At 33.1% G+C, this 12,813-nt stretch overlaps 1 protein-coding gene across 1 annotated transcript in view; it reads left to right on the top strand.

Annotated features, from left to right (window-relative positions):
- Positions 1–12,813, top strand: part of UBR5 (ubiquitin protein ligase E3 component n-recognin 5) — a 179,179-nt gene that overhangs the window by 109,839 nt on the left and 56,527 nt on the right. Inside the window, exons 16-21 of the mRNA XM_044684009.1 lie at positions 2,355–2,467; positions 7,854–7,997; positions 8,105–8,216; positions 8,808–8,962; positions 9,783–9,980; positions 10,088–10,158. Coding sequence (XP_044539944.1) covers positions 2,355–2,467; positions 7,854–7,997; positions 8,105–8,216; positions 8,808–8,962; positions 9,783–9,980; positions 10,088–10,158 — 793 coding nt within the window. The remainder of the gene's footprint in view (positions 1–2,354; positions 2,468–7,853; positions 7,998–8,104; positions 8,217–8,807; positions 8,963–9,782; positions 9,981–10,087; positions 10,159–12,813) is intronic.

The raw sequence follows: 12,813 nt of genomic DNA, 5'->3' as shown, positions 1-12,813 counted from the left end.
TGCACTCTATAGTCCAGACCTCCTGGCAACCTTAGAACTCCACACATGGCATCTTTTCTCCTGTTGTTATAAACGTTTGCACAAGTTTTCTTTTGTGCCTGGAATGTATTCAGTCTTTGCCAGAACTTCTTTGAATCTCTAGTGTTCTTCAGAGTTTAACTCATAAGGCACCTCCTAAGGTCTTTTCTGATTCCTCCAGCTGTGTTTCCCTTCAGAAGCAACTTGTATTTATTTTGTTTGTATAGTATAGTTTTGTATACTTATTCTAAGTATTTATTGTGTACCCCAATAAAATAAAATTTCATTGATGGCAGGAATTCTCATGTTTTCAATTTGTATTCTAAGACATTGCAGTACCTGACTTTTATTGTGGGATGATAGGGTTTAATTCTGTTAGCTATCATTCTCCAATCCCAGATATTCTATAGTAATAAGTTTGTGGAATTTCATGGGGTATTGTGTCCCATCTTCCTAATTTTATGGTTGAGAAAACTAACCTTCAGAGGAGACGTGCCTTGCTTATGGTCATAAGAGTAAGGAACAGAGGTGGGATTTGAACTTGGGTCCTGTGATTAAAAATCTAGTATGTTTTTACTACACTGAAACGAAATCAGGACAATTAGACAAATTAATTGCATTCCAAGGAAATAGGTGGTATATACAATACAATCTTAAAAATAGCCTGGGATTATTTTACAACACAGTTTAGGATGAAGGGAGAGTTTTTAAAAGTAGAAAAAAAAATCAAGCATTATTACTCCTGAAAAAGACATGTTAGTAACTGTGATTCCATGTGCCTACTTTTTCTTTTAATGATGAAACCTAGATGGAAAATAACAGTAAAGAATCAACCAGCTTTCAGTAGCAGTTCTATACTTCATGCCATATTTTCAGAGTCACAGCTAATAGAGGTGAAAAACATTAGATCTCATGGTGTTGATGGTTGATAAAAAAATTCTTAGCTTGGTAGAATGAAAGACAACAAGGAGTCTTTTGTGCATAACTTGAGCCAATATAATATTCCTTGATAATTTCAGAGATATATTCCTCATTGACAGTAATTACTATCTCTAACATCAAAAATGAGAAAGTAAATAAGAAAATGTTAATTTCTAAAAGAGTTTTTCTTTTGTCATGGATGACATTCTTTAAATAGTTCAAATGAAGAAATGGTTTCCGAGGTCTGGTGCATTTCTTTTGTCTATGTAATCGGGATGATATTATAGGGCCCCTTTGATGAGTTTTGTGTTTACTCAGAAGAGATTGGCCCATAACCTACAGAAGGCATTAGAAAGGTTCTATAATCCCATCTGTGATTTAGAATTTAATTGTTTAATTTGTTGAATTATTGTTTCCATTAATATATCTGTTACAAGTATTTCTGGATAAATAATAAGTTGCACCCATAATTAAAGAGGAGGAAGAAAGTGAGTAGATTTTTATTATATTTCTAAAAATGGACCTAGTTCTAAAATGTGTCAGTATAAGGAACTTCATCAAGGAAATTTGAGGTGAGCTAGTCATATTTTGAGGATGAGATGGAAGAAAATGAAGAGTGTTAATAAAAGGCCAGCTCAAATGATACACAAAAAAATAAAGTCCTAGAAGAAGACTTCAAAGATATTGGATAATTTCTCTAAGCTGTAGGGAGAACATGGAACAGAACAGCATATGATAATATGACATGTATGAGTTTTGTTCTGTGATTATAAAAAGTATAGCTATGAGATTATAGATCCATTGAAATATGTGGCATTACTAAAAAATAAATTTTTTTCTTCATTTCATTAATATTTGTAAGGTGGGATTGTCAGCTATAGCCCGTTTGTTCTCATGTGAAAGACAGACTAACTCAGAGGACTGTTATGCTGCCTAATAATCTTTATGTATCAGTACATCAAAAAAGTTTGATGTCATTCTATTCAAATTCTACATCTTAAAATCAAGTAGTTTCTCCAGATTCTGGTTATGGAAGACTTAATGAAATGAAACATTAATTTTCATACAGTAAATCTATGGCAAAATTATGTATAAATTTATCAGATTTTCCACTTCTTAAATTCTACTTGGATTTATTTAACCTATTTGTTCTTAATTTCTTGTAGTATTCAAAAAACTTTGTTTATTGCTGTGGCTGCTTTTTTTTTTTTTAAACCCATGTCTGTTTATAAAGAGATATATAGCAATTGTTAAGATATGTTGCTTTTAAGCATTTTATCTTTTTATATTTTAACATTATTAGTTCTTTACATATAACATATTTTTTCTTGTATTTAGATGAAATCTATAAAGTCTCTTTTAAATTTTTTTTATTTTTATTTTTTTTGGTACTTACCATTTTGTTGTTGTCTAAGAACGACGACGGTCTACTCCAGCTCCAAAAGAAGAGGAGAAGGTGAATGAAGAACAATGGTCTCTTAGGGAGGTGGTGTTCGTAGAAGATGTGAAGAATGTTCCTGTTGGCAAGGTTTGGAGGAAACCTTTGTTCTCTCTTCTTGAGATGTTAAGATTTAATAACTTAAAAGTGCCCTAATGATATTGGTTACATCATTTCTGCTTCTTACATAGGCAACTTAATTTTTAAAGAATTCTTTAGGGTAACTTGGTAATAACATTTGTAGATAGGTCCATTATATTCTCTAACCTGCTTTCTAAAAATTATTGATATCACTCCATTTATGGATTGAATCAATCTTAAGAGTTATAATAAACTTTAAATTGCATTTAAGATTTCACCCAGTTTATGAATCCTACTGTTAAAAGTAACTGCATGTCCTCCATGGAATTTTCCTGAAACCTCTGGTTAGTAATACCCTTCCTCTTTTATTTGGTAACTCTCTAATACATAACATCATTTTTAATTAACTTTATTCCTTATGTCTTTAATGAATTTATTGCATTAAAAAACTCCATGGTGGAAGAAATTCTTATGTCTGAACTTCATAGTATTTTCTGAGACTATAACAGTGTCCTGCTGTTTGATAATGAATAGCTTCAATATCTAAGGACTTAGTGCCAGGAACATCCTCCATCCATTTTTTAGACCTTTACAAATTTTCATTTTTGAAAATTCAATATTCTTATATCACTCACCTATTATACATTGCTGCCCTTCATTTTAGATAGTCTACCCTAGTTATTACCTTATTCCTAGATGCTATTCCAGTATTGTCATGAGTTTTAACTTTTTACAAAATACACTGAATATTGGGCCAGGTGGCGGTTGACGTATCAAGATATACTTAGGACTTAATATAATTAAAAGTATAAACCGTCCCTTCAGGACTAAGTAATTTGAGAAACTATTTGTGTTAGCACTGCATCTATATAATAAAAGTTACAAATTTAGAGCTGTGCCATTCATTCTGTCAGTCGGTGGTAATTTAAATAATAATTACTATTGACAGTTCATTTGGATGAACAAAAGATCTAGAAAGTAATCAGAGATGGGGAAGGTGGAAGTGGTGGCCTAAAGATGCAGTACCAGTTGTTGATACTATATTGCAAAGCAATAATCTTCAAAACTATATGGTACTGGGTGAACATTAGAAGAGCAAATCATTGGAACAGATTAGATAAACAAAGCTTAGAGAAAATTAAAATGGTATTTCAATATTTAATAAATTCAGGAAAATGTATTACCTAATTGAAAATATGGGGGAAACTAGAAATGGTTGCCTAGAAATTAAGTTTAGATATGCAACTTATATTATCTGTCCCATAAACTCTAAATATATAAAGACTTTGAATATTAAGTATCAGATTATCAAAATCCAGTAGTGGAAGATACTGTGTGTTGGAACCCTGGTTATTGGGAGAATTCATTATTAGCTTAATACATTCTCTCTTTTTTAATGTTGTTGCTTAGCTGCTCTTCTAGTTCTTCCCTTACATGGCACATTTTGCACTAGCCTTCCTTTTTTCCCCTCCTTGAAGAGTATATATAGAGCCTTATTTATCTGCCCAACTACTACTGCTCCCCTTCCCTAAAACTACTTTGTGGTTATATTTTATTTATTTTGAATATATTTATATGTGTATGTGTCTACCCTAATAGGATGGAAGGCTCTTTAGAAGGGCTACTTGGTTTTGGTTTTCATATCTCCAGTGTGTAGCACAATTTTTGGTATGTAGTAGGCAATTAAAAATGCTTGTTGGTTCCTTGACTTGCATAGAGATGAGCATAATAGAAATTATAAGCAATTTTTATTTAGTGTTTTACTTTTTAAGTTTTGTAAAAACAAGACTAATGCAACCAGAATAAAAATTTAAATTTTTAAGTGTGAGAATAGAGAAGAAGGGGAATAACTTTGCATCACATGGAATATTAAGGACAATTTAAGTACATATTTTTGAAAAGAATTACAAATTTTTCAACAGCTATATTTGAAATGTGTTATAAATCACTAATTAGAAAATTATAATTAAACCAATTCCTAGGTTTCACATCATACTATTAATGGTTATAGATGGAAATAACCAATGTTGGAGACCCTGGGAGTATAGCAATTAATATAGCTATTATAGTTGTGAACTTTTAATTTGGGAAAACTTGAATTTATATGAAGGAATTCACTAAAATATCCCTACCCTTTGACTCACAAAATCTGTATCCCAGGGAAACAAATTATAGAAAAAGAAAGTTTGTTTATTTGCTGTAAAAGTCATAGTAGCCATGGTGGGGCTAGGTAGTAATTAGGAAATAGTTGATGAAATTATAATAGGTGAATGTGATAAAATAAATGAATGAATATGATGAATTTAAAAGAAACCTGGGAATTTTTTTTATCACATTATGCAGAATGAAGAAAGCAAACCAGAAAAACAACCTACAAAGTAAATACAATAATGTAAATGTAAAGGACATTAAAAGGAAGCCAAACTTTCATTATCTAATAAGATTAGTCTTGAGTCTTAGAGAACAGATAAAGCAGCATTCATCTTTTCAGCTTAGAGTGGAGAATTTTGAGTACAGAACAGTGTGTGTATTTTGTCAGAATTGGCATGTTTTTGTTTTCTTTTGATTAATTGCTTTTCTTTGATTAAAAACTAAGACTCATTGAGCTGGAGGCATGGTAGGGAGGTTATTGTATTTGGAAATGACTGATCTGAAATCAGAAAGTTTCAGTCAACCTAATTTTTAAAGATAAATATAATAAGCAATTATGGTACTAATGGATAGCTGATAAAACTCACTTCCTGCAGTAGAAGGGTGGAGAAATTGTGGAATGTTGTATATGCCATAACTCAATAGTCTCATTTTGCCTAACTGTTTTTTGCTATTAAGGGAAAGTGGTGAGGAAGGTATAAAGTTGGAAAGGCTGCAATAAAAGTTAATGTGCACAACCCCTTCCCTTCCCCCCCTCCTTACACACACACTCTTTAAGAGAGAGATATTGATTATGTTAAGTAGGATAATAGCATATTTGACTTGTGGTTTTTGTTTTCACAATACATTAGTAAGAGTGTGTCCTATAGAAATCATTCTCTTCTCTTAGAAAGGCAAAGTTTTTTTGCCTAAAAACTTGAAGTCATCTGTTTTGAAGTTTCTTATTTTGTATTCAGAGGCTGCTTGATGTCTCATTGAATAGAGTACTGATCTTGGAGACAGGAAGATCTGAGTTCAAAATCAGACAATTACTAACTGTAACCTTGGGCAAATCACTTAACCTATGTTTTTGAGTTAACCTTGTAGAGAAGGAAATTGCAAACTACTCCCGTATCCTTTTCAAGAAAGCCCCACATAAAGAATATTAGTGTGATATGGTCCACAGGGTCATGAAGAGTCAAACACAACTGAACAAAAATTTTGTATTTCTGCAAAAATGTATTCCCTAGGTATAGCTCTTTATGATAAATTCTGCCAAATAGTGAAAGGAAATCATTGGCTTTTTCCCTAATAAGAGAAAACTAAAACCAATTAACTTTTTAAAAAAACCTAAGAATTCTTGCTTTCTTACTTTCATACTAACTATCCATAAATACAATTTTATTTTGAATATTTGTTCCCAGTTGTCAAAACAAGGGCCCTGGAGTTCTTTTAAGATGAGAAGCAGCTTGCTATAATGGAAAGGATTCTAGACATAAAAACTGAGATTTGAATCCCCCCTCACAACCCTGCTTTAACTGTGTGGCCATATGCAAATTACTCTGCCCTCTCAAGTTTACTTTGAGCATCTGTAAAGCAAAGATGGCAATTCCTATAATAATTAGCTTACAGGTAATCCATAGGCTTTCACTTAGTGATTATATCCACTTTGCCCTGTATAAATCTTGTTCTTGCATATCACTTGTTTTCCTTCACATTAGATTGATAGAGCCCCAAGGACAGAGACTTTTTTGTGTGTGTTTGTCCCCAGTGCTTAACACAGTAGGTGCATACTAAATGTTTACTGACTTGACTTGATCCAATCACTTTGAAAATATAGAAGTTCTATGTTAGCTACTATTATGGGTCTGAATAAAATTTTCTGAAGTCTTAATATTGGTGGTAGTGGTGGCAACAACAGTAGTATGGGAGCAAGAGTAATGATGATAATGATAACTGACATTTATATAGTGCTGTGTGCCACGCACTGTTCTAAATGTTATACAGTTGTTACCTCATTGATCCTTACCACAACGTTGGAAGGTAGGTGCTATTATATCCGTTTTACAAATGAAGAAACTGAGATAAACTGGTTAAGTGACTTGCCTGAAGTCATATTGCTATTAAGTTTCTGTGGCTATATTTGAATCTCAAGCCTTCCGATTCCACATGCTCTATCTATCCATTGCATCATCTAACTTTGCTTTAAGAAAGGAAGGAGAATGATTATAAAATTGAAAAGCTTTTTTTCTTCTGGGTGTCAATGGACTCTGTAACTTCACAGACTACAAGTACAAAAATATTGCTTTGAAAAAATAGGTTTTAAAAGTTTCTTCATATACTTTATATTTTATCTTAAATGCATTTGTTCAGGTTTCTATTATAAATATGCTGTCTGCAGTTTGCAATATTAATTTAATTTAATAAAACTTAATTTGTGTGGGAGAGAAAACCAATCTCTGGCTGTCATTTTTATATGCTGAATTAAGACATCCTGTGTTATTCAACTTCTGAATAATTTATTATCTTTTCATAAACTTCAGGGATCTATGATTTTATAGATGTGACTATGTTCTCCAAAGCATATTGCTGGTCCTTTATAGTTTTTTAGATACTTTTTGAGTATTGTTATTACAAAACAAATAAACAAAACCAGCCAAACAACATTTGTTGAGATCTATAATCAAAACTTTTGCAGTCTTGTAAGACCTAGAAGAATTTTTGCTTCTTTGCCATAGATTTTGAGAACCAATGGGGACAGATATGCCATAATAGGAAATTGAACAAGATTTAGTACAGGTGCAAGATATCCCATGATTTAAAATGTGGATTGATTGTTGTTGATAGCTTTTTAATAGAGGGAAAAAATAGATTAACTTTGTGGATTTTTGTTTGGTGATGACTGAATGTCTACAATCACTAGCCATTTAAATTTGGTTAAGATTTCCAAAACAATCCTATTTTTTTCTATTTAGTACTTTTGTAACTTTGGAAAAATCATTTTTCTTCTCTAGGACTCTTTCTACATATGCAAAGTGAAGGAAGTAGAATAGATGATCTCTAATGTTCCTTGTAGCTCAGAATTTCTGTCTTGATTTTATCATCTTTTTTTGTTTCCTATTATGGTAATGACCAAAAGAATTATAACAATAAGGAGTTAAATTCTCCTGTCTTTTCTTAATTTTAAATAGAATGAATGTGTAGAATTTATATATTGATTTCAAATTAATGTTTAAGTAACATTTTTAATATATTACACATTTAGGTACTAAAAGTAGATGGTGCATATGTTGCTGTGAAATTTCCAGGCAATTCCAGTAATACAAATTGTCAGAGCAGTTCTAGTTCAGATCCTGATCCATCTTCTCTTCTTCAAGATTGCAGACTTCTTAGAATTGATGAATTACAGGTATGTTTGAAGTCATATTTTAATATATGTAGAAGTTTATATTTAAAGTTTTTATTTTATCCTTTGATTGTTAACTCAGAGGCTTAATTTCTTTTTGTACCATGTAGGTGGTCAAAACTGGTGGTACACCCAAGGTTCCTGACTGTTTCCAAAGGACCCCTAAGAAGCTTTGTATTCCTGAAAAAACAGAAATTTTAGCAGTGAATGTGGATTCAAAAGGTAAGACTTTTTTCAACTTTTTCCAATTTCCCATTTGTTGTTTTTTTATACTTTAAATGCTTTTGTAATAAGTAAATGGGAATGGTTCCATTTTATCATGTGATGAAAATTTAAGGAAGTGGTCTAGATCAATTTGAGGCATTCCCTAGTAATAGGGCAGCATTAGTGTAGTGAAAAGAGTATTATACTAGGATTCAAGCTTTGGTTTGCGCCCTGGCTCCACCATTTATTCTGTTACCTTTGGTAAGTTACTTAGCCTGAATCTCACTTTCTACATTTGTAAAATTGAAATGCTAACATAAATTACCTAGACCTACCTACCTTACATGGTTATTTTCAAGAACAAATGTGATAAAATTTTCAAAAATGATGAATTTAAGGTGATGGCATTGATGGTAGGTACTAGCTTTGGTGGTGGTACCAATCTATGATTGAACTTGCTATATGCCCCCTGAGTCTGGATGTTATGTTTTGTTCGAATTACTTTTCATGCTGACTTGCTGAAGGTCTTTGGGTTTATTATTGGGATATTGGTGTTAGAAAAATCAATGTAGTAATTTTTCTTTTTTCTTCATTTATATGCTGCTGAAGGTGTGCATGCTGTTTTGAAGACTGGGAATTGGGTGCGATACTGTATCTTTGACCTTGCTACAGGAAAAGCAGAACAGGAAAACAATTTTCCTACTAGCAGTATTGCCTTCCTTGGTCAGAATGAGAGGAATGTTGCTATTTTTACAGCTGGACAGGTATGAAAATAGTGAAATATTTTAGTTAAGAAGCATATGCCAGGTCTTGAGTTTGAAGGATCTGGGTTCAAGTAAACTCAGACACTTCCCAGCTGTGTGGCCCTGAGCAAGTCACTTAACTCCCCATTGTCTATCCCTTACTACTCTTCTGCCTTGGATCCAATACTTCGTATCAATTCTAGGACAGAAAGTGAGGGTTTTTAGAAAGAAAGAAACACAAGGAAATTAGGATGCTTATTTAGTAACCCATAGCAGCATTTATAAAGCATCTAGCATATTTTGAGTATTGTGGTAGCTTGATTTCAGTTCTGCTTGCTTGAAGAAAAAAAACTATTCCAGCCTCTTCTCCATTGATTTGATTTTCGTCAACAATTACAAATGAGCCAATACCCAATTTTGAAATACTCCCATTCCTGTGGCTTTTATTAGTTTAATACTAACAGTTTCTAAACCTCTTGGTCATTTTAACCCTGTATAAGAAGCAGTGGGGCATAATGCATTTAGAGTTGACCTTAATGTCAGCAAGACTGGGTTTCAAGTGTTTCTTCTAAAACATAATTGGCTTTGTCATTTTGGTAAAGTTTCTTGACCTCTCATTCTCTAAGTAATTGTTAAGATTATAAATTACAAGGAAAGGTACTGACCTTTATTGGTAGAGAAAATGCCCCATCTAGGCCTTGGCTAGAGAAGTGAAATCACTGGTTTTGCTCTTATCCCTATCATTAACATATTTTAATAGTATAATTCTTAACATTCTTTTTAACATGCAATTTGAAAATGACTCAAATTTTTTTCCCTTCCTTTCCTCTCCTCAATGTAGGAATCACCTATTATTCTTAGAGACGGAAATGGTACGATCTATCCTATGGCAAAAGATTGTATGGGAGGAATAAGAGATCCTGATTGGCTTGATCTTCCACCTATCAGTAGTCTTGGAATGGGGGTACATTCTTTAACAAATCTTCCGGCTAATTCAACCATCAAAAAGAAAGCTGCTATTATCATCATGGCTGTAGAGGTAATATTTTACATATTCTTTCCATGAGCTGTTTTTTTGTTTGTTTGTTTTTTAAGTTTCAAAAGATTGCCCATATACAGCACATTTTTGAATTTTATTTGGTTTAGCGTGTTTATTATGTTTGTAGCATTTCTTCAGATACAGGATTTAATGATGTAATGGGATATAGGGCTTTGTTGTAGGAAGTTACATGTGTGACTATGACAAATCTTTTTCCTTAATTTGAAGTTAATTTAAATAAATATTTTTTATAGTCGGATACTTGGGTCTCTAAATCTTTCCAAAAATTTAAGAAGGGATTTGATAATAGGAAAAAAGTTTCAGGTATAACTTTGAGTTAAATACAGTGTTTTTGAAAACCAAGCCTTATTAGGAATAAATCTAGTTACTTAGCAGTATCTCTTAATGACTGATTTCAGGAGGCTTTTCATTGAGTCTGACACGTCACTTAGAGCCTTCTAATTTGCTTGGGCAGTTATAAATAATAGTTAAAAGTAAGGTATAGGGGGCAGTTAAGTGGATCAGTAGATTGAGGGCCACACCCAGGTTCAAATCTAGATGCAGATACTTAACCCCCATTGCCTAGCCCTTAGTGCTTTTCTCCCTTGGAACCAATACACAGTATTGATTCTAAGATAGGAGGTAAGAGGTTAAAAAAAATTGAGGTATTTATTCGAATTACTTTGATGTTCTAGTACAGTCATAGAAATAATTTGACTAGTTAGTCTTTATGTACAAATTTTGATTTTCTTTTCTCTTCACACTTTGGAACAGTTATTAAAATGTAAACATTTAGATCTGGTAGTATCCCGTGCTATATATGCTTATATTCTTACTGTATTAGTATTTCTTTAGTGTCAAAGAGAAGTACAATAGCCTCTGTGTGTGTGTGTGTGTGTGTGTGTGTGTGTGTGTGTGTGTGTGTGTGTGTGTGTGTGTGTAAATGTCCCTGCTAATTGATGTTTTACTCTATTGAGCATTTTTTCTTGGTGACTCACAGTCATTATTATGACTATCAATTGTAGAAGCATTTTTTAAAAACCCTTACCTTCTGTCATAGAATTAATACTATATATTGGTTTCAAGGCAGTGGGGGTTAAGTGACTTGCCCAGGGTGACACACCTAGGAAGTATCTGAGGTCAGATTTGAACCTAGGACATCATGTCTCTAGGCCTTGCTCTCAATTCACTCAACCACCCAGCTGCCCCCATGTTTTCTGAGGGGCTATTGAAGTCTTTGAGGCTTCCTTGACTTATTTATCTCTTATTGTGACTGCTTACGGATGCTTTTATTTTCTCATTTTAAATCTTAGTTATTGATTTTTAAAAATATTTTTAAAATATTATATCCTTCCTTGCTCAAAGCCCACCTTTAATTTTACCATGGGTTGGAAAACCAGATTGTTATATCTATGAGACTTGACTACTAAATAAACTTTGTGTAAGCACCATGAGTGCCAGAATCTCTCATAAGTAATAATCCTGATCTTTTGTTCAGACACTGGAGTTTACTTCTCTAGGAGATGTTTTCCTTCCTTCCTTCCTTCCTTCCTTCCTTCCTTCCTTCCTTCCTTCCTTCCTTCCTTCCTTCCCTCCCTCCTTCCTTCCTTCCTTGCTTCCTTCCTTCCTCTATTCTCTCTCTCCTTTATATAATGTAAAATATACGTAGTTGATCAAAACAAATGACCACATTGACCCTGTCTGAACATTTATTTTATCATTATTTTTATTTTTTAAAAAACTCTTACCTTCCATCTTGGAGTCAATACTGTGTATTGGCTCCAAGGTAGAAGAGTGGTAAGGGTAGGCAATGGGGGTCAAGTGACTTGCCCAGGGTCACACAGCTGGGAAGTGTCTGAGGCCAGATTTGAACCTAGGACCTCCCGTCTCTAGGTCTGGCTCTCAATCCACTGAGCTACCCAGTTGCCCCCTATTTTATCATTATTAAGAACTTTTAGTCTACACTTTAACTCCAAGAGGGAAGAGGCATGCATCATCATTAATCTTCTAAAGTTGTGAATGGTCACTGACCCCAACTATAGTATGACACTTAGCCCAGCATTCAGCCCATCCAATATTGAGTTGCCACATTTCCTCCACTATTGTAATGTATCAGTCCTACATCAGCCCTCTTCTTGTTGCTATTACAGGGTGATGACAGGTTAAAGTGATAGAAATAATCCCACTTATAATTTGATGAAAAAAGGATAAATTTGGGCTCTTGGAGCTGTCCATTATTTCCAAGCAATGTGTATTTGTGACAAGGGGCTTTTAGAGATTATGTTCCTTTCTAATATACACATACATATACCCTTTTGACTGTAACTGATTCTAAGTTTTGGAAATTTCAGAATGATTAAAAGGGAAAGGCAGTGTCACAAAAGGCCCATGGAAATGAAAGGAGATAACTATTAGAGCACACTTCTCATGTTCTATCATATGGGGAGGTACTTAATCCAGGTATAAGGTACTTAATTTTTAATTGTAATGACTATATTAATCAGCTTATTAAATAAGATTAATCATTCTTGAAGATATGAGCTTTGAGGAGCATTTGGGTCTTTAAATATAAACAAGTATTTCTGTCAAATTAATTTAAATCATTACATTCAGATAGACATAAACATTAAAAAAAGAAAGAAAAATTAAGAGTTGTTAGCTATGAGAACTGAGAGCCACCATAAGAGCCAAAAGGTATTGATTTGGAGGAGGGTGATGGAGAAGAGCTGAAAAACAAAAACACGTCATTTTATGCATTAATAGCTCCAATCCATTGAAATGTTGACCTGTTTACTCAGCTCTTAATATACAGGATGTGTGAACAATTTGATCT

Source organism: Gracilinanus agilis, chromosome 1 (assembly GCF_016433145.1).
Source record: "Gracilinanus agilis isolate LMUSP501 chromosome 1, AgileGrace, whole genome shotgun sequence".
Taxonomy (NCBI): domain Eukaryota; kingdom Metazoa; phylum Chordata; class Mammalia; order Didelphimorphia; family Didelphidae; genus Gracilinanus; species Gracilinanus agilis.
Note: the sequence above shows the minus strand (reverse complement) of the source record. Positions and strands in the feature narration are given on the sequence as shown.